The 22,760-nt window shown below is 49.2% G+C and overlaps 1 protein-coding gene across 6 annotated transcripts in view; it reads left to right on the forward strand.

Moving 5' to 3' along the window:
* The window catches only part of LOC119397553 (Down syndrome cell adhesion molecule-like protein 1 homolog), a 47,617-nt gene extending 24,857 nt beyond the window's left edge, over window positions 1-22,760 (forward strand). For all 6 annotated transcript variants that reach the window (XM_049417100.1, XM_049417102.1, XM_049417101.1 and 3 more), the window contains 10 exons: window positions 156-304; window positions 2,339-2,470; window positions 5,377-5,541; window positions 6,466-6,536; window positions 7,353-7,593; window positions 16,470-16,562; window positions 17,265-17,453; window positions 17,962-18,138; window positions 20,174-20,364; window positions 21,686-22,760. In XM_049417100.1, coding sequence (XP_049273057.1) covers window positions 156-304; window positions 2,339-2,470; window positions 5,377-5,541; window positions 6,466-6,536; window positions 7,353-7,593; window positions 16,470-16,562; window positions 17,265-17,453; window positions 17,962-18,138; window positions 20,174-20,364; window positions 21,686-21,769 — 1,492 coding nt within the window. In that variant the 3' untranslated portion in view covers window positions 21,770-22,760. The remainder of the gene's footprint in view (window positions 1-155; window positions 305-2,338; window positions 2,471-5,376; window positions 5,542-6,465; window positions 6,537-7,352; window positions 7,594-16,469; window positions 16,563-17,264; window positions 17,454-17,961; window positions 18,139-20,173; window positions 20,365-21,685) is intronic.

Below are 22,760 nucleotides of genomic sequence, written 5' to 3' on the forward strand. Positions count from 1 at the left end.
CCATATGTATATATCTCTACCTTTCGTCTACATCTCCTCATTTTGAACGAGACATTTTCCTGTCGGTAAAAAGTAACGTGCCACGATGTTTTCCCAACGACGTATGCAGCAAACTATGACAGTACAGATGGTGCTGTAACGCCACATTCGCGCAGGTACGAGGTGTTCGAAACCTTGACTCCCGACGGCCTCATCTCCGAGCTGGTGATCCGTGACACGGACCGCAGCGACGGCGCCCTCTACACCTGCCACACGCAAAACAAGTACGGCAAGGACGACCGGAAAGTCAAGCTGATCGTCCAAGGTGCGTGCACTCAACTCCCATCACCTGTTATAACACTTGTTGGGGGGTTTTACGTCCCAAAACCATGATAACACTATGAGAGACGCCGCAGTGGAGGGCTCCAGAAATTTCGACCACCTGGCGTTCTTTTAACGTGCGCCTAAATCTAAGTACACGGGCATCTAGCATTCTGCCTCCATCGAAATGCGGCCGCAGCGATGGGGATTCGATCCCGCGACCTTCGGGTCAACAGTCGAGCCCCATAACCACTACACCATTGCGGCGGGCACTCACATCATCTTTCCTTTACGAGACTGTAGACGACTATTTTTGTGGCTGACACAAACGAAACCTTCGCGTACACAGTTGGATGCATGATAGAAGAAAACCAACTCACACGCCAAAGCAGTTTAGATTTACGAAGTTAATCTGTCAAGCCAAAGTGCGTACCCCCCTGTTTTCAGCATATATAAAAACGATGCAAAACTACATTTCTGTTGCGTTTCCTGTTTTCATTACTAAACTGAAAAGACAATAAAAGAAAAACAAGCTACTGGTCCAAGGAAAGTATGTAAAGATAAGATTACTAACTAGTTCATAATCGTGACGTCACCAATGTTATCGGGAAAACACGCAAACATAAGCGTACACGGAAGACAGGGCGGGCCCTTTTCTCAGGGAAAGGGTTACTAGTATCTGTACGGACTGTATTTCCGAGCCTATAGCAAGTATATCTGAGACATCGCTCATCAAAAAACTTGAATTCCTTTCAGCAGCGTCAGCAGATGCTCACAAGTCTTGGTAAGCTGGAGCATTCGCATATTTGACAAGACACGTTTTGCTCAATTTTCTTACGGTTTGATAGGAAGGGCAGCCAGCCGTTCGACAACCACGTTGCTGAGAACTCAACAGAAAATTCAATTATGAGCCAGAAGTGAAGGAGAGCAGAAAAGTTAGGAAACTTACAAATACGCAGAGCCATCATTCGAACACTTCATTTACCAATTCTCATTCTACTTATAAAATCCTGCACCTTCAACATCAGTTCAAAGTAAACAAAAACAAAAAAAAACACTGCTGCGTCTGCTTCAGGATGCAGTGTCATCGTGGCCTGGCACCTGGCAACACTGCTCAACAGCGACCACAATTCTGCAATAGGGAACACCTTTCCTTCATTGTATAACACTCATACTGACCACGTCTTTCCAGTACGTCTCAACGTTCCTCGGTGTAAACGATAGCATTTAAAAGCGTGCTGAATAATTACTTAGTGAAAGTAGCCACTTATAATAACAACTCCCGAATGTACAAACTTACGCCAATGGACATACCAAGTGTCATCGGTACCCAGTCAAGCTGTAATCTAGGTTCAGCTGACAGTCATCCATTCATTCATCTTTATTTCCTTAAAGACACCCGACAGGGTATTACATAAGGGGTGGGTTAATATACAATTTAAGGTTGTCACAATGTTCAATGTCAAGTTACATTTCACATGCTATGCATGAAGCTTGATGCGCAGGTGATTGTGGCGACATCGCGGGGAAGGCCGTTCCAGTCTTTTGCTGTTCCGGGAAAAAAGACAGTCCACCTGACTGTCTGGTTATGAACCAGTGCCGCTGACATTCTAGTTATTAAACTGATTGATTGATTGATTGATTGATTGATTGATTGATTGATTGATTGATTGATTGATTGATTGATTGATTGATTGATTGATTGATTGATTGATCGATTGATTGATCGATCGATCGATCGATCGATCGATCGATGATTGGCGGTCATTCTAGAGTTCGAAGTATTGGAGGCATTAGGTGAACTCAAGTGACCGCGAATTACTTTCGCTACAGCCTGTGCAATCCCACAAGTATCACTGAGGGCAGCGCGGCTTCGCGAGGACACTGTTCATGGCTTTGCGTGCTGTTAAATTAACAATTATCGAAGTCTCGGCATTAATTAAATAATGACCTTATTTGTTGAACTTGCACGATGAATTGAACTAAGCACGTTTAATGAACTCAATCACACTTCAACCGGAATTTTCTCGGTTCCCAGAGGTGCCAGGTCCACCACAGGATGTGCGCCTCAAGGACGTCTGGAGCCGATCGGCCAGCGTGTCGTGGTCGCCATCGTACAGCGGCAACAGCCCCATCTCAAAGTACATCGTTCAGTACTGGCGGGACCACGGTACGTGAAGGCAGCGAAGCTATGGACAATGTCACCAAATCTTCGCACTCATTGCAGACGGTGAATTAGGAAATACGCGCGGCATGCTTCTCATAGTTACACTGCGAGGCCCAACTCTACTTAAAACAACCAGACTTTTGCTCCCAAAAATGTGGTTGTACCGCGGCCCCTATGGTACATCGTGCCCATTTTGCGACGCCCCAATCCGCGGTGTAACTGTCACAAACATATTGAGGACTTGCACGGGTCTGCAATTAAGCCGTCGCCGTCACCTACGTGCAACAGGCCTCAGGCCTGGCCGACCTCCCGACCTTGACCGCTGGATTAGTGGACCTCACCACAGTTCATTACTGGACTTCATACAGGAAGCAAATTTGTATGTGTATTTCTGAATCAGTAATTATTATGCCTAAGGGCAGACTTTCGAAAATAAAAAAAAAACACATTGCGAAAGAAGTCCGAGTGCAAGAAAAAAAAATTGCCCAACGATAATGAATCTCTGCTGCTGCGATAGCGTGTAATATTATGCGACCAAGTTTGCCGCTTGTTTTACAAGATCCCGGATTTTTTTTTTATTTTCTTTATGTTACAGTCACGCATTCTGACGCATACCTCTTGTAGAAAACCTCAGATAAGAGAACAGTTGGCGGCATAAACATTTCAATCCGCTAATGAGCAAAATATTAACAGCAGTCGTCACCCTAGGATAAAAGAGGTTGACATAAACGTTAATGCAGCTAGAAAATATTATTCTAAATTTATCTTTTTTTTATGTATATTGCCGCGAGATAAGCATGCAGTGCGTATCTTTGTCCCTTGCTCCCCCCGACAAGCGGTCTCTCTAAAAATGTTTGCCAGACGACGACGTCGGCAACGATAATTTCTACGCTGCAACAGAGGAGAAGATAAGGGCTACAATCGCCTCGCCCTCGTGATGCCCTTTGAAGGAGACGCTCTCCAGAGCGCCAGATATTTCCCACACATGGCCGAAGGGGGCAACACCCATTGTTGCCCGTACAGCAGCACCCACGCCGGCAGTTTCACGTGCGCCATGAGATCGACGTAAACACCGCGGAAAAAAAGGGGGGGGGGCTGGCACCGTTATTCTTCGTTCACGTGAACACAACCACACACATAGTGAGATCGACTCTTCGTCGTCGCCTTTGCTGCTTCGCCGCATGCCACACATGTGCCCAAAGATAGTCGCCCCTCCAGTTTATTTCTTCTGGTGTGCAGGGATAGCAGGAGGAGGGAGGGGAGGGGGGGGGGTCCTCGGAGGTATCACCCCTTATCGACACTACGACCGTAGACCGCACCGTACGATAAAAAGACATTTAGATTGTCCCTAGCGCCTTCGCTTTCGGCGCTCTTTGCCATTTCAGAGTGCGCGGGAACTGAGGGTGTGAATAAATAAAGACCTTAGAGAGAAGCAGCGACGGCACCAGACCGAGCCGGAGCACAGTAGAACAGACCGTACCCTTTGTCGGCAGTGCCCCTGCGCTCCCCGGGAGTGGTCGGAAATAATCGCGGTCCCAGCCGCTCGCCACCTCGTTCGGTCTCGCATAAACCGAGACAGTCAGTGACCCCGCTTCCGCCTCGGTTCCCGCAGTGGCTTCGCAGTGAGAATGCGTTTAACGGGTCTACGCACGCGCGCCGCCAAATAAAATTAAACATCCGTACAGTTGTAGAGACGTCGGCAGACGCAAGGTTAACACATGCAGCCGCGTCACAGCGCAGGGAGTTTTCTTGTGTGTCTGCAGAACGCTGGTGCACCTACACCCGTTTCGCAACTCCAGAGCCTTCACGCAGGTTGCCAGGGAGTCGAAGCATCAACCCCTATACTCTGGTCTGTACTCGTCTTTAGAGCACGTGCTATGTGTAAAAACTTACGCGCGCCGTACACGTTGCCGCACACGATAGTGACTCATTGTACTATAGCATAGTCACCTATCATAATACCCCCCTCTTTCTCTCCAGGATACAGCGACTTGGTTAACATTTACTTTATTACCTCACTCTCCAAAGTATTTCGCTTTTGAGAACAACGTTTTATCAGCCATAGAACACTGGATTCTTACAGCAGTAAGCGGGACCGGTGCTAAAAGCGGAGACGGTGCTAAAAGCGGGAACGGTGCTAGCACTGCTCAAAAACTGTCCAGGATTCATTACGTCGCAGTCACACATCTGCCGCTCCCGACTGATATCTCTCGCCTATCAAAGCTATAGTAGATTCGATTCGGTCTGACACTGTACACCTTCAATAACCTTCTTTATTAATGGACCTCATTAACATCTCCTTAATGACGAAGTGGCCGCTCGTGTCACATATGTCCGCCTTTCCGGGTGCTCGTTTTAACATCCCTTGAGATTATCGGTGTCTGTGAACAGTATATCGAATCTTAATATACATGTTGGTCAAATGTACACGTTGGTCCAAACAGTGACGTCTTTTGACTGTGTGTTTTCTTATAGCTTCGCGCCACCAATACTCAGTTCGTTTTTTCAGCTATACGTTCCGAAGACTCAACATCGGTATGTGCTTCATTCTAGGAATGAAGCACTGCGTGAAACTTGCCCACAATGTTTCTAAAGGGATAGCTAAACAATGTCACATGACCCATTGTAGTTTGTATACGAAGTTCCATATATAAGTGCCTTAGCTATAACGTCTAAGCTCTCGTATAAAGCTTCCCCCGGGAGAATTCCTTGATGTCAATAGGCAGTTTTAGAATAGCGCACGCAGGGTTGGCGTTTGTTGGGTACGATACGCTATTTCCGTCACTTAACGTGGGTGCCTACGAAGATAGCGTATGACGCATGCACAGTGGCGACAAAGGGTAACGCAAAGCTTTCCGTAGCCTATTCTAAAGCTGCCTAATGTCATCGCTTGTGTTATATGTTTCCAGGCACGGCGCACAGGTTGCACGAACTGGAGGTGATCGGCTCGCTGACGTACACCATGGTCCGCAACCTGCTGCCAGGCACCGCCTACGTCCTCAACCTCGTCGCCGAGAACGCCATCGGCCGCGGCGAACCGTCAAGAACCGTCGTCTTCCACACCGGCGAAGAAGGTACATGACACGCGCAGCAGGGGCTGACCAACAGACACCGTTTTTTTTTTATTATTAAACGTGTCTAAAGAGAGGTTGGTTCCTAGGTCTGGCTCCGGCTACTTCTCTTCTCTTACATAATCATCTGCATCGTGAAGTTATCAATAACCATAAATCAATTACGAAATTTACGCATGAATGGAAATTTGCGTGTCAAACCACAACAAATACGTTCACAAGTCATAAACAGTGTTCAGACGTCAACAACGATGTTCACACACAAGAAACGTCCACGTTTTACAGAAGAGTTCATCAAGGTGATCACGCAAAAGTCACTGGGCACTCGCCCGCACTTCAAGCACAGCTGTCATGCAACACATACTGATAAGCACGAAAACGTTAGTTTCGTCGCTGACAGCCTGCCCCATAGCTGAGGCAGGCAACATAACTTCGCACTTTAGCGTCCTTAAATTGGCCAATGGATGTCGTGCGAGCCGCTGACATTTGTGGGTATATCATTTCCCACAAAATCGCGAGTACGATTACTGACGTTGCCAGTATGCGACTATGCAAAAAAAAAATAATAAGCTATTCGAAATATTAAACCATCTGCGGCAGCTTGACGGCTAATGTATTGTGCTGCTCGAGGTCGCGGGTTCGATTACGGGCATGGCCGCCGCATTTAAACGAGTACGAAATGCAAGAAGACCAGTGTACTTAGGTTTAGGTGCACGTTAAAGAATACGAGATTATCAAAATTAGTTCAAGGTCCCCCCATTACGGCGTGACTCATAACGACATCGTGGTCTTGGACTCCTGGCACACGCAACCTCAGAATCTTAATATTTTAATAGTAAATATATTCTAGGTTACTATCGGAACTCCACATTCTTTCGTACATCATCACCCCTGCAATTTTCTTCCGTGCACCGTTTTCTTACGCAGAGCCGGAAGCAGCACCTGTCGATATCCTGGTGGAAATGAAAGGACCTTCGACGGTGTACATATCTTGGAAGGCAAGTACCGTTTCGTCATTTTATGCTTTGAACATGTCACTCATTTTCTAAGAATGTGTAGGCAACGAGTCCTAAAATCGACTGGAAAGAAAAAGAAGAAGAAGGTGGCTTTCACCTTCGAGTTGTCTTAGGCGAATGCATAGGGGACCGTGAGACCTTTGTGGCCAATTCTATTCCTTTCTTGCAATGAGCCGTTCACATCCGGCTCATACCGATAATAACGTGTGCGGACTGCCATTCGGAGCACTGACGAACCGAGAAGTACCGGAAAAAAATCGTCTCACTGTACGGACCACAGCTTCTGCCTATAATGTAGTTGCTGATTCAAGCCCCCTTGCGTGGAAGGCACTCTTATTAGAAACTGGTGATATCGCAACGAAAGGTGAACTGCGATTAAGAAGAAGAGAGAAGAAATAGAGAACGAAAGGCAGGTAGGTTAACCAGTTTAGGAAAACCGGTTTGCTACCCTACACATGGGGACAGGGTGAGGAAGATTTAAAGATGGAGAAGAAAGAGAGAGAGAAAGATAGCACATGACACAGCACACACAGAGTCAGTCACAGTCGGTCACTCTTGCGTGGTACGCGACATTTCTGTCACAGCCGCTTGTCCAAGTTTGTCTCTCTTAAAAACCATGGCAGTGCCTTCGTCGCCTTCAGTTGCGATGTCTTCTATCGACGACATGCAAGAATAGTTTCAACAGACATTTGTCTACTGTCAAGGTGCGCTAGAACGGACGCCAGTGACTGTCTCTGAACATTATATGCCGTCCTGTGCAACTGCAATTAAGACTACGCCTTGCTACAATGTACGCAGGCACCACCGAGGGAGCACTGGAACGGTCACCTGCTCGGCTACTACATCGGCTACCGGCCCCGGGACACGGAGTCTCAGTTCTCGTACCGGCGCGTCGAGGCGTCGCCCAACAACGCCAGCCACGAGTACCTGCTCGGAGGACTGCAGCGAGGCACCGAGTACACGCTCGTGCTCAAGGCGTACAACAGCGCCGGGTCCGGACCGGCCTCGCAGGAGAAGACCGTGCGCACCATGGACGGAGGTGAGATGTGCAACACACGGAGGTCACGCTATCTCGCACCCTCAGTACACGTACAGTGGACGCTAGTGCTCTTGGGGTAATCACAATCGCGCTGCGCGCTATCACGATACCGTCCACGATACTGTCCACGACACCGTCCGTGATACCGCGCACGACACCGCCCGCGATACCGCCTACGGTAGTATCCCGTCCGGTCCTGTCTTCCGCGCGCGGTCTGTTCGGTTTCTTAGGGCTGTTAATGTGTCCAATAAACCAAACTAACTAGCTGCAAATTTCTGCTTTAACAACACCGACATGACGAAAAACGAGAAGGCGATGTCTTCCTATAGAGCTATTTTATCCGCGCTCATACGTGGTACAATTTCCGATAATTCCTGATCTTAATTAAACAGCAAGAAATAACGAAAATGAAATGAAAACAGCAAAGAAAAAAGTTAAATATACAACGAACGCAACAGCGAATGGTTTAAAAAGAAAGACTTTTAAAATGAGGCATTGTAATATCGACTGAGTTGACTCTTTAATTCCACGCTCATATTCGCACTTTCAAGTTTTTGTTGTTGATAGAATGTGAAGGAGACGTTGGCGCTCAAATAAAGCGCCGTATATAGTCTGAGAAAAAAAAAAGAGAGTCATTTGACCTATTTCGGGTAGTCCCGACTTGCCACGTATATGACTCTCTTTAAAGAGGCACGTAAACTCCCTTTGGGGGTCATTATACTTTCTTTGGAGAGTCGTGTGACCCACAAGAGAGTTAACGTGCCTCTTTAAAGAGAGTCATATACGTGGCAAGTCGGGACTACCCGAAATAGGTCAAATGACTCTCTTTATTTTTTTTTCTTAGAGTGTACTACTTATATAGCTCTCGAATGGATCGAGCGTACAACACAAGAAATAAACACACAAACAGTGGGATATGACAAAAAATAAAACACACAAACACACATATGTCAAACAACACCATCATAAAGTAAAAGACAATCACTCCTTTCAAGGAGCTAGCAGCAACACGCGAGCATAAACTATGCCACGTACAGCCCCATACCCTTGTCGCCCTTACAACATCCCAGAGTGCTTATCTACATAGCCATCAAGCTCCTTTTATATTTAAGTCTACCTTGAAATTTGTATCCTTCTCGCCAGCTTTTTAACTGCCCCCATCGAAAGCTCGAAGCAAAGCTCCATCTTGGTATAGGCACAGCTATTTGTCACGTAGCCGATATCCGCTAGCTCCACCCAAGCGCGACGTCTGCAATATTTATGCACGTATTTTCACAGCCACATGGCTGTTTCTCCTTCTTTATTTTTTATTATCTTTTTGCCATATTCATGCACTGCTATGCGGTCTCCTGGCAGTCGTGATCGAAGCGCGCATGTGCATGAGCGTAAAAAACCTTTTTTTCGTTGGTTTCTTTGTTTGTTTTTTTAACTAGATACGAGCCTAGTGTTATATCATCACACGCGACGGCTTGCGCGTTCTGTGCTAACGGCACCCATGCGCTCGATAGGGCCCAGGGTTGGGACACACGCGCCAGATGTAGAAAAGCTAACGCATTTAATGCCGACGCTCCGTCTCTATTTTTTTTTTTTTTGCTTGCTTTCTAGATTGCAACTTCCTGCAGAGAGGTACACAGCTGCAGGTACATTCCCGCAGATATACAGCCGCGCTTTGGCTTAAGCGGATCTGTCAGCGCATGGCTCTCACCCTAAGCCCCACAATTTATCACACACACACACACTTGGCGCGCCACTGAATTCAACTAACGACCTCTCAAATTACAAAAGTGTAACGTAGCACTTTAAGCAGTGCCGAAATGAGAACTTAGAAGCGCGCAGTAAGTCCCAAACGTTTGTCGCATGCCACATGTCATCACCGACCTACACAAGTCATCATTACAGCGTGGATAGACACTCGCGCAATAAGACCTCAGTTTTAAGAACGGGACATTGACAACCACCCGTTCGCAGCACGAAGTCACAGAACTTATTTGCAAGGCCTATCTGTTCTCAACACATTTTAATCATTTATTTCCACCCAATAAGTGCCGGCCTACGGCACAGAAACTTGACTGAGAAGCTTATGCATATCCGATATATCCGGCAAAACAATTGACATACATCCTTTTCACGCATAAGCAGATGTGAGCAACGCCGGAAAACGCAATCACAACTTGAAACACGTGTTAGGAAAAACGATATGTCGTACACGCGCATATACAACGAACCTACTGATCAAACCGCCAAGCCATCGTTTCGGAAAGATAGCTCTGCAACAGCGAAAACACGTAACGAGGTCAATCCAGCCACGTACCGCACTGCGTTTCTCACCGCGTGCCGTACGTATAGATAACACGCTACCTTGTTTTCGTTCCGCTAACGCTACAGAAGCACGTAAGTGCGCAGCACGAGACTTCGCCTTCACAACCAGCTTTCTTCGCTATTAGCGCTCCACGCATCCGCCCCGTTATCTTCAAGCAACGACTGCGTACGTGACGCAGAGCAGCGCATGTGCAGAGCAGCGCACATGCGAAAAAAGACTTCGCGCAAGCTGTGCTCGCGCGCGCTAGAGGCAAATATATCCCCGTCCCGCCCTACTGCCGGCCTCCGCGGTGTAGTACAGCGCGGTGGCTCCATGCAAACAAGCTAAGCGGCGAGCGCCCGTAAGATAAAGAAAAAAAGGCGCGAATAAAACAGAAAGAGAAACGAAGCGACGAAGAACGGGAGCCGATGGCGAGGTCGCTTTCCGAGGAAAGTTAAGAATACTACGTGCAGCCATGAAGGAGATGAGAAGGAGGGCTCCCTTCCTTCATGCGTGCTTACTCGTCCGGCTGGCTTGCTGCCCGTGAGACCGGACGCCGACGAAGCAGTGGGAAAAGCTTCAGCATGTGTGTGCGTGTGCGTGCGACGCAAGCCGATGATGCTTTCTCCTTGCAATCGGTTTGGTATTTGTTTATTGCCGATACGGACATGCCGCTAATTGCCGGAACAGCCACATGCGTCGCCACCGCCGACGCCGCTTCGCTTGAGACGGCGTGTGTGCAAGGCGGCGGATCCGCGAGTCGAGGGAACGAACAGGCGGAAACAGTTTGCTTCGAAGAGAGAGCTATAATTATTTCTTCGCCAGCGAATGGTTCCTCCTGCCTCCATCTCCTTCCCACCATCTCGCGTCGTCATGGTGTTAGGTCGTGAACAAAAGGAAAGACTGAAGCTTAAAGCACGCAACATGACAAGGAGAAGACATGACATGAGTCACACGAGCGCTGCGTGTTTCATGTCTTCCTCTTGCTGTGCGCTTCAACCTTCAATTATGTCTTACAAACATGCCGAAAGAGTTGCGTCAGTCGTACACCAGCGAGGCCGCACGAAAAGTACCAAAATGAATTGAGCTACGGTGTAAGCCTATAGATACTGAAATGTATAGTGTTTCCTTTGCTCGCCGATGTCGCAGCGCACGCCCCACCCGTCCCCTTCGCCCACTCTAAGCGTACAAAACCAACAAACAACACACTATGTACTAACTGGAGCCACTGAACTTATAAACTACAGTGGTCATAGCCTTACTCGCAAAACACGCACGAAATCGGCCACGAAGCCACATTGTCTCGAAGGTGTCGTGTACGCGCACATCAACCGACGCACGGCCACTCCAGAGGTTGTGCCTCGCTTGCCGGTGCTGCCCGACGCGCTCACGCGCATGGCGCCTTCCTCAGACTCTCGTCCCCAGCTCCTGCATATCGTGTTACGTCTTCTGCCCTCGCTGTAACTTCCTCTGCCTCCTCTCGTCCGCTTCTAAAAGAAAGCAATAAAACAGTCTCCTGCTAGCCGCTGCCTCGAGTGGTTCCTGTGCTGCGGGGCTCCGAACCCCCAACATAACACTGGCGACGAGAAGTGGAATTTTATAAGTGCGCAGCTCTCTAGGTTACGCCCATGGCTACTGGAGGAATGCAGGCCGCCATCGAGCCGTTTAGCGGCAAGAACTGGTCATCCTGGATCCAGCGCCTGAACTTCTACTTCGTGGCGAACGACGTCTGCGACGAAGAAAAGAAGCGCGCGCTCCTCCTGACGCTATGCGGAGCCGACACCTTTGAAACTGCCTGCGCTCTGGTCGCGCCGAAGACTCCTGGAGAGGTGGGCTATGCCGACATAGTTGCCCTTCTGCAGAAGCACTTCGATCCACGACCGTCTGAGTTGTACAGCCGGTACGTGTTCCAGCGACGCGATCAGCGGCCGGAAGAGTCGATCAGCAACTACGTTGCAGCTCTCAGAAGCTTGTCAGCTGACTGCAACTTCGGAGTGCCAGCGACAACGTCTGCTACATCGACGCCACCGGCAGAAGGCCACGCAGCCGTTCTGGCGAACCCCACCATGCTGCCCCAAGATGTGATGCTTCGCGACAGGTTCGTGTGCGGCATCCGCGACGAGCACCTCCAGCAGCGACTGTTCGCGGAGAAAGACTTGACTTTTCAACGCGCGTTGGACTTGGCACTGTCGTCCGAAAGTGCGTCGAAGCAGCAACGAGGACTTAAGGGAGCGACGAGCTCCGCGGAGGTGCACAAGACTTCACAGCCTAAAAAGGAAAGCAAACATTCGGCTCAGCAACGGCGCTGCTACCGATGCGACGGCTGGCACGAGGCTGACACCTGCAAATTCAGGACAGCGCAATGCCGTTTTTGTTCCAAAAAGGGCCACATCGAGAACGCCTGCATCTCCAGAAAGAAGAAAAACAAAGAAGGCAACCTCAACGCCCGGCAAGGAACTCACATGGTTAACGCCCAACCTGTGTGCTACGACCTCGAGGACACCGATTGGTGCTACGACCTACATGCCGTGAGTGGGCGACAACCCTGCCCTAAATTCCTCGTTGACGTGAAAGTCGAGGGAAGGCCCCTGAAATTCGAAGTGGACACGGGCGCCGCATGTTCTCTCATCAGTGAGGCTACCTACCACCAAACGTGGCCATCGAACGCCCCAAAGCTTTCGAGAGAACCCCTAGACTTACGCACCTGGTCAGGGGAAGAACTTGACACCGTCGGTTCGGCACAGGTTCGTGTGCGTTTCAAATCAAAGGACTACGTGCTGCCCCTGCTGATAATCAAAGGGACTGGGTGCAACCTGCTCGGACGTGACTGGTTCTCAGCACTGAACATCCGTGTTCACGGAATAAACCAGGTCGCCGAACCAAGTCAAGAGATCCAGGAGGTTCTCGCACGCCATCCTGATGTATTTAAGGAAGCTATCGACGGCTACGTGGGTCCATTGGTTCACTTGGACTTAGAAGAAGGTGCCACACCCAAGTTTTGCAAAGCACGTCCAGTGCCCCTAGCTTACCAAGAGCCTATGGAGGAAGAGCTCGACCGCCTGCAAAAACAAGGCATCCTGGAGCCGACGCAACACGCCGAAATGGCCACACCTTTGGTGTGGGTGCGCAAAAAGGATGGAACATTTCGCGTTTGTGGAGATTACAGGAGCACAGTTAACGCGGTGGTCAAGAAGACGGCGTACCCACTGCCGACAACTGCGGAGGTGTTCGCAAAGTTGCGCGGTGGAACGACATTTTCGACGCTAGACCTGTACCAGGCCTATCAGCAGCTAAGAGTGGACGACGAGACAGCCGCATTGCTCACCGTCAACACCACCAAAGGACTGTTCAAGGTGAATCGCCTCCCTTTTGGAGTATCCGCTGCACCAGCCATCTTCCAGCGGATGATGGAGACGACACTGGCCGGAATTCAGGGGGTGAGTGTCTACCTTGACGACATTATTGTCAGCGGGAAGGACGTTAAAGAGCATGCGCAACGTCTAGAGGAAGTCCTGTCGAGGCTAAGCGACAAAGGTCTGCGACTCAAGCAAGAGAAGTGCCGCTTCGGCATCAGCTCAGTCAAATTTCTCGGTCATAAAATCGATGCTCAGGGTGTCCATACGACCGAAGAAAAGGTAAAGGCAATCCTTGAGGCGCCAAAACCGACTGACAAGACCTCTCTGCAGGCTTTCTTAGGGCTTCTCGCTTTTTACGATCGTTTTTTGGAGAACAGAGCGACAGTAGCTGCAGAGTTGTATGGGCTTCTCGAGAAGAACACGCCCTGGAAGTGGGAGAAAAAACATCAGGATGCGTTCGAGATGCTTAAGAAGATGATTCGGTCTTCGACAGTCCTTGCGCATTATGACGAAAAAAGGCCTCTCATTCTGTCCGTGGATGCGTCACCATACGGCATCGGCGCAATTCTCGCTCAAAAGGATGCGTTCGGCCGAGAGGCTCCCATTGCATTCGCGTCACGAACTTTGGGAACCGCTGAGAAAAACTACTCGCAGCTCGATAAAGAGGGTCTTGCGGTAGTTTATGGCGTCAGCCACTTTCACCAGTATGTCGCTGGCCGGCACGTGACCGTATTAACGGATCACCAACCGCTCCTAGGCATCATGGGGGAAAAGAAGCAAATCCCTCAGATATTGTCACCGAGGATGACTCGATGGTGTCTGAAATTGGCCACATACGACTACGATTTGGTCTACAGGCCTGGACGCCTGCACCAAAATGCTGACGCGCTCAGCAGGCTGCCACTGCCCGCGCAGGTAGATGAGCCATGCTCCCCGGGAGATGTGCTTATGCTTGCGTCCGCGCCACGTTTCGAGCTGTCACCGCGTCAACTGGCTGAGCTGACCCGGAATGACCCACTGTTATCCCGCGTGATGACAGCCGTCTCAAACGGAGAGCTACGCCGGTTGCCCAAGCAGGAATTTTCGGCGTTCACAAAGCTTGGACACGAGCTTTCGCTACAGGAAGGCTGCGTGATCCGTGGTGCCAGACTGGTCGTTCCAGAGAAAGCAAGGAAAGACGTGCTCGACTTAGCACATGCAGGTCACAGGGGCGTGGTAGCTATGAAGGCGTGCGCTCGAGGCTATTTTTGGTGGCCCGGTGTCGACAACGACATAGAGCGGGTGGTCAAGAGTTGTGCAACTTGCTGCCAGCACCAGAAAACTCCAACTAAAGCACCAGCTCCCGAGTGGAAACGTGCGACAACACCAGGGCACACAATCCACGCGGATTTCGCTGGGCCTGTGGAGGGAAGGATGCTCCTAATTGTAGTGGACGCATACAGCAAGTGGCTCGAAGTGCGCACCATGCGGAACATACAGTCGCCGACACTGATCGAGGAACTGCGAAACCTGTTCGCAATTTTCGGCATTCCCGAAAGGGTGGTAACGGATAACGGCCCGTCCTTTGTTTCTGCGGAAATGGAAGAATTTCTGAAGAAGAATCGGGTGACGCACATCACAAGTGCACCCTATCATCCGGCCACGAATGGGCAAGCCGAAAGAATGGTGTATGAAACGAAACAGGCACTTGCAAAGGATCAGTCAGGTACATTTGCGTGCAGGCTGGCTCGTTTTCAGCTGAAACAGCACACCACCGTTTCAGTAACGACGGGCAAAACGCCAGCTGCACTCATGTTCGGCCGCGAGCTCTCAACGGCACTGACACGCATTCAGCCGCGACCAGCTGAGAGGGTGACCATTGACCACAGCGTTGCTGAGTTGCCAAGAAAGATAGAAATCGGGCAATCGGTCTTTTTCCGCAACTTTGCAGGGAGTCCTGCTTGGGTTGGCGGAACCGTGTTAAAGAGACTCGGACATCGATCTTGGCTAATCAAGTCAAGAAGCGGAACGGTTCGTCGGCACCTTGATCACATAAAGCCAGGTGCAGAGGCCTACCCGACAGAAGATTCGCCGCGGAACGATCAAACGAACGGACCAGTAGCAAGTGATCAACAAGAGACAGTGCCGGCTCCGTACGTGATCTCGCTCCCAGCGGAAGCGACGCCGCCGCATGATCTGCCCACAACGCCCGACTCCGAGCATAGCGAAGCTGAGGCCAGGTTGGACACTTGTGCGACGCAAGCTCGCGATGACCAACCCAGCGGGTCCGCGCAGCACCAAACTGCACCGAGGCCCCAACGTGATCGGCGTCCACCTGACCGATACGGTGACCCCGTCTAAGGGGTAAGGGATGTCGTGTACGCGCACATCAACCGACGCACGGCCACTCCAGAGGTTGTGCCTCGCTTGCCGGTGCTGCCCGACGCGCTCACGCGCATGGCGCCTTCCTCAGACTCTCGTCCCCAGCTCCTGCATATCGTGTTACGTCTTCTGCCCTCGCTGTAACTTCCTCTGCCTCCTCTCGTCCGCTTCTAAAAGAAAGCAATAAAACAGTCTCCTGCTAGCCGCTGCCTCGAGTGGTTCCTGTGCTGCGGGGCTCCGAACCCCCAACCTAACAGAAGGTGTGAACGCTTTCCTTCCGTCATCCGATACATGCACGAAACACCCAGGCCAATCGCGTCTTCCCTGCATCTTCTCCCTTTTGCTCTAACTGTTCTTTATGCCATCGCGGTCTATTGCGAACAGAATGTTTATCGTTCCACGGCCCTACTGGTTCAAAGTGTACGGAGAACGAAGAGGCTGAAATACTTGTATAAATATACAAAAGAAATCCAACGTAGCAATGGCTCTTTAAGAAAATAAGATACAGATTCAGGAATACCCTGCACTGGCAAGATGTATATATATATGCGAAGTGTACTGGAGAAATTTACTAGATGTGCGATGCAAACGTACAGAGAAACACCGGCGTTTAAACCTCCCCTTCATCATTTTAAATCCAGGACCTTGCGAAATGAATATGTATTGCACCTGTGGAAAGCGTAGTTACTTGGCAAGCTATCATGCAAACTGTAAATACCATTTGTATTGCGTGCGCTTCGATGCAACTTCATCTTGCTTCCGCTATCCCCTGTCAAGGTAATACATCGAATTAGAAGCGCTGTCAGCCAGTAAACGTACTGCAACTCACGTGCAATGCTTTGTCACGTTCTTGTACGCAGATGTACCCGAAGCACCGAGGCTTTTCGTGACGGGAGTGACGGCCGATACCATGACGCTCCGGTGGGTCATCAGGTCCAGCAGCGACGTCACCGGTAAGAACGGAGAGCCTGCAAGGTGCAATAAGACATTCTTCAATTTGTGGGTACAATCAGTACCCTCGATTATTGCTAACCACTTCTACCTCAAAAAACTGAACCCACCCAACAAAACGTTACCTGCTATACGAACTCCCGCATGCCCAAAAAGCTAAATTCATTTAAGTTAAACGCAGGAGCACATCGAAGGGACGTGAAAAACCTGGAACTAAAAACTTTGGACCAATGAGAAGTCTACAGGATTTCCACAAGTGTTCAAACTGTTTTCTTTTTTTTTTCTTTTTTATTTTTCTGTAGCCCAATCCAAACTGTGTACACGTGCGCTGTGTACAACAAAAAATAGATGACGTACTCCAGTCGTGCTCCTTACTTTTCTTATTAATCTTTGCGTCTGCAATGGATACTTCTTTTCTTTCGAGTTTAATTACCGTAATTATCACAAGAACGTAAAGTGGAAAATAAAGATTATGTAATAATGTTCACGAACAGAACTGTTCATAGAAACCGTTTAAACTAATGATGAAGCGACCCCCTTCAACAGCTATCTGCGAAACGCGTCAGCACACAAACACTGCGCGACAACGAAATCGCGATTCCGCTCAACAAATTTTAAATACACAAGCATCCCACCAAGACCAGAAAGGAAGAGCACGGCGATTCAATGAACGTGTCATATGAATGCTTCCTTTCCCGCTGCAGGTTTCAACATCCACTACAGGCAAGAAGGTGGCACGTGGCTGGAACTGCCGATCGTGAACACAGCCAACAACACGTACACGCTGACCAACTTACATCCGGGTTACGTGTACCAAGTCTACGTGACAGCCTCCAACGTGCTGGGACGTGGTGACCCGAGCGCCATACTTTTGGTTAGGACAGAGAGCTCTGGTAAGCGAACGCCCGCCGGTAGCTAGTTGCAAAGTCACATGACTTCCACAGCCGGCCATATAGATTATGGTAGGCTGTAGTCTACTTGTGGCCCAGCCTCCAGATACCTATTTGTGGTTGGTCCAGTTGTGGACTACCCGTTGATAAATCTATTTAGATTGAATTGAAATAAGGTTGCAAATTGGGCGAGTTGGAATACACTCATGATGGCCAGCGCAAACAAGACTCAGCACAAGAAGAAAGTACACAACACAAGCGCCTTGTGTCGCGTGCTTCATTTCCCGAGTCTTTTTCGCGCTGGCCGTCATGACTATTTAGTTTGTCCGCAAACATCTTGGCTGTTACCGATTTCCAAATGACTGAAACTCCACGTAATGTCCCGTTGCAGTAATTTGACTTTGGGAGTCTCATTTGCATATCGTCTGTAACTAATATACGTTGGACTTATAATAAACTGAAACTGAATTGACCCTTGTGCATTATTAACCCATACACGATGTAAACGCAGCGTCGGGACACGAAAGCTCGGCCATCGAGAACAAGCCGGCGGATGACGAGGTACCTATCTACATGGACATGGCCATCATGATCCCGGCGGGGGCCATCCTGCTGGCCGTGCTCGTCATACTCTTCAGCACGTGCATCTGCATTCGAAAAATGAAGAGCACTCCCCGACCAGTGCCAGGTGAGAACTGGTCTCCTACTAATAGGTTTGTACTGTGCGATAGCATGTAGTGGACTATCGACATTAGGATCGCAACGGCCCGTTAAAATATCCTCCATATAAGCATCCTCTTATGTAAAGTGCTCGCGCGTCTTCTCAGAAAAACGTATTGTTACATTTCGTGAGGCCACCTTTGTCGCATAGGAGATAAGTAGATCTAGAAATAAAAACATAATGCGTACATTTTCGTGAACTACTGAGGGTGACATGGAACACCCGCAAAAACAGTTCGTCCTCAATCGTGCAGGTTCTAAGAGTTGGCCAAAAGTTTCCAACTTCTCCACAGTACCGCGCGACCAAACCAAGGTGCTGACAGCGACAAGTATTTGAAAGTTCGAGTGCCAAGCACTCGCTTCAGACGTCCCCTCGTTTCCTAGCACGTGTGATTCCTATCCACAACCTTTGCACAGTCTACGTAATGCTTGATACTCGCCTTTACATTTCCAAGGCGGTCTTTCGCACAAGGGATCTCTGCACCACAACACATATAATCACTACGCATGTCGTGTCCTCGATACAGACTATTCGTCGCGACACTACTTTACTAGTGGATGCCCCTACTATTACACCCGAGCACGCAGCGTTCCAGGAATAATGTCGTTTTTGCGCATGCAAAAATACCGGATGTAATGAAGGTGACGAGCGATGTTCTCAGGATCGAGGGGGCGGGTGCTTTACTGAGATTAGCATCACTATATATCATACTCATTTCCAGCAACACAGGACATTCACGTAGTAACGTATTCGACTGCAAGTTTTCGATCGACAAAAGTACTTTCAGTGGACCAGTCATCGTCGGTAAAGCGACGAGAATTGCAGATGCAGGCTTCTCCTGATAAAGACACATCTGAAGAAAAAAAAAAGCCAGCTTTACAGGCATCGGCTACGTACGTGCACTTGCAGATGTGGGCTTCTCCTGAGAAAGATACATCTAGCGGAAAAGCCAGGTTTACAGGCACCTGCCACGTACGTGCATGTGCACATGCGGGCTTCGCCTGACAAACATACTTTTAGCAGAAAAGCCAGCTTTACAGGCAACTGCTACGCACGTGCATTTGCAGGTGTGAACTTCTCCTGATAAAGGCACTTTTAGCAGAAAAGCCAGCTTTACAGGCAACTGCTACGTACGTGCATTTGCAGGTGTGGACTTCTCCTGATAAAGACACTTTTAGCAGAAAAGCCAGCTTTACAGGCAACTGCAACGTACGTGCATTTGCAGGTGTGGGCTTCTCCTGATAGAGATACTTTTAGCAGAAAAGTCCGCTTTACAGACACCTGCTACGTACGTGCATTTGTAGATGTAGGCTTCTTATCATAAAAATACCCTTAGCAGAAAAGTCAGCTTTCCAAGCATCTGCTACGTACGTGCATTTGCAGATGTCGGCTTCTCCTGAAAAAGGCACTTTTTTGCTGGCATCTGCTGCGTACGTGCGAATACATTCAAAACCACGCAGAAGACTACGCGAATGCATGAACGGTCGGTAAAACAAAGCACCACTAAATTCATTCATTCATTCATTCATTCATTCATTCATTGAGCTTTTCTATCAGCGGAGGAAGGTCGGAGCACAGAAAACCGAAACGGAAGCTAGAGGCTGTATTAGCTTCACAGGAACTCCTCCGGACACGTTTCGACGAACGGAAAGCATCAGACTGTTAGAACGAAAAATAGATATGTGAAATCTGATATTTCAAAAAAAAAAAGGTTTGAACGCGGCATGAGCAAGAACAAAGGAAAATAGGGAAAAGACCATGCAAACATTCTTTTCTAAACTGTACCGAAGAGACGACCTGTTGCATTCCTGAAAAAATTTGATCCCACTTGTGCAGTGACATGTGCTGTTTATGTTACGCTACCAACTTTAATGGGCAGAACAAGCGGCTTGTCTCCCTACATAGCCTCAGTCTTCCGCGATCCAACGGGCAGGGTACCTCTGACAGCGTTTAATTTCTGATTGACTCAACTTTGATGCTATTTCGTTGCCTTTCCTTGCAGAGATAATGAGGTACGACCCGGCTACTCTGAATACCGGAACCATGATGTCCCAGAGGTACGTGGAGATGGAAAAGATGTCCGAGCAGGACGTCCCATTCGCCACTCCCTACGAAGGAGGCACCATGCGCAACGGCACTGAGTTGCGGGGCACGCTCAAGGAGCGCCAAGAGATGAAGACTTACGTACCCAAGGTGAGAGACCGCAGCGCATAGTTCTGAATATGGCATTAAAACTCATAGGGTCCCTTCTTCCAAGTCGCCTAAGACGACTCCCTAAGTCGTCGAAGACGACTTCTTCTTCGAGTCGCCTAAGACGACTCGAAGGCAAACGCCATCTTCTTTTCAGTCAGTGTTATAATCCTACTCCCCCTACTCCCTTGCGCCTGACGTGGTTTTGCACTGCCTCCATGATCGGAGGCATTGCAAGCTTTCTGCACCTCACTTGGTTTTGCACTACGTCCGTTATCGGCCCACCTTTGACCAAATGTCATGTGATGACGTCATCATATGAAGTCACGTTTGGCGACGTCATGATGACGTCACAAACTTTTGCGATCTGTGACGTCGCGATGACGTCATATCGTGACGTCATCGTGTGATTATTTCTTGCGTCACTCGTGATGACGCCAACGCCGACGGCCAATATTCACGTTTGGTGAGGCATCTGAGCCTTTCACCTCAAAACGCACGAAGCACATACGGCACTTGAGACACAAGGCATCAAAAACGCGCGCAAGTCGAGTATACTAACCGCTGATGTCAAATGTCTTTTTTAAGTGGTAATCTAGGACATTCCGGAAAGAATAACCCACGAGTTTGAATGATACATGATCAGACGATGAAAATTAGCATACGGTTAACCTTGACTGATGTAACCCCTTTCAGGGCTCGTTCGCAGTGTACATTTCCGCTGTGATCGAGCTCCGAAAATATTTTAGAGAAAAGTAAATAACAAATACCACTTCCATATCTATCCTGTGATTCTTTGCTCCATTTCTTTGAATGTGAGATGTGAGATGTCCGATACTATGTATGTCACGTAAACTGTGCGAGATTCGGGCTTTGTAATTACTCTATGAGTCTTACTGCTCCGGAAAGAGCGCTCTATCGCTTTCGGATAATGCATCAGTTAACCTCGTCACAATGTCGTTTCGCGCTTCACAATTGCAGTTCACCTCAGCTAAACACAGATAGTCAGATGGTGCCCTATTGACACACGTTCACGAAAACCCAGTACTTCAACGGTCACTGTTTTAAAACACGGAAGCACGACGGGGTCATTTTAAGACACGTAGTCCAGGCCAATATGACGTGCCGCGAAGTAATAAGAATAGCCAAGAGAGAAACGTCTTATACCTTCTAGAACTGTTGTGTAAAGAAGCAGAACTTAGCGCCCCCGTAAAAAATAACGCACGGCCCCAGACTCATAGCGTACGCATGTTCTTGTTCGCTCCGAGAACGTGTGCCAGCTGTCGTGTCAGGCATGTCACATCGTTCTCTGCTTCCACCGCAGAACCCGATGAAGGACCGGCCGCTTCCTCATCCGGAACACTCTCCGCTGCGGATGGACGAAACTTACTACGACAGCGCGCAGTGATCGTCGCCCCGACGCGATGACAAGGGACCCGAAATAGAAGCGGTCCCCTCCAGTTCGAACAAGCACAAGCACGACCGACCGGGGAACGCGTGATCAAGACGCCCCTCCGCAGTCGCCGTCAATGAGCTCCGCGACGACAAACGCCGGACCTCGAACCCTCTCTTCGTGCGTGCAAGGAGGCGACAACGCGACCAGACATCGGGGTTACAGCCCGTGGTGGCTCTGGCCAACGTGCTCAAGAGACGTGCAAGCTGAATGGACGCGTCGAATGAGTCTGTGTGTGTGTGTGTCTCTGTGCGTGCATGCGGAAAAGACGCAGCGTCGTCCCAGAGTGGCAAACTTTTCTTCGCCACATGTGGAACAGCGTGTGTGCGCGCTCTCACTCCTTGGCCGTATGTCCTACAGTGCGGCACCTCGGATCCTTTTTTCACCCATTTCTGGCATAGACCCGATGCTGCGTCGAGTCTGGCACGGCGTACAATGGCTGTCTAGGAAGTGTGGCAAGTGGTGTGCGCACTTTAAGGGTTCAGTTGTCAACGGTAAATCGCTTAACCTTTCGTTGAAGGCCACGTCCGTACGCTGGCTGGGTGGCAACACTTTATTTCATACTGATATGAAAACGTGGCGCTGGTGCCTGCGGAAGCATCCGCAGGCACCAGCGCCACGTTTCACAAACAGGGGCAGTGCATGAATTACTCCCTTCTTACCTTGCTATGAATTGCCTTCTAATGACGTTGTGTCTCAGCTGTCAAGCAGAGAATGAAACTGGAGCCAACACTTCGGGAAGGGGACTTGTCTTCATTAGGCAGAATCTTCTGCGACTCAGCCTTCGCCATTCCCTGTCCGACTCTAATGCTCACTTCAAGCACCCTATCTTCTTGAGAACTTCTCTCGTGTTTGTATTTCTAGATTCGTTGTTATTCCAGAATCGCCGGATGACTATTGTTAATATAAGCTAGGCAGACTGCCCACCGATAGTATCTCCGGCTTC

The sequence above is a fragment of the Rhipicephalus sanguineus genome, chromosome 6 (assembly GCF_013339695.2).
Source record: "Rhipicephalus sanguineus isolate Rsan-2018 chromosome 6, BIME_Rsan_1.4, whole genome shotgun sequence".
Classification (NCBI taxonomy): Eukaryota; Metazoa; Arthropoda; class Arachnida; order Ixodida; family Ixodidae; genus Rhipicephalus; species Rhipicephalus sanguineus.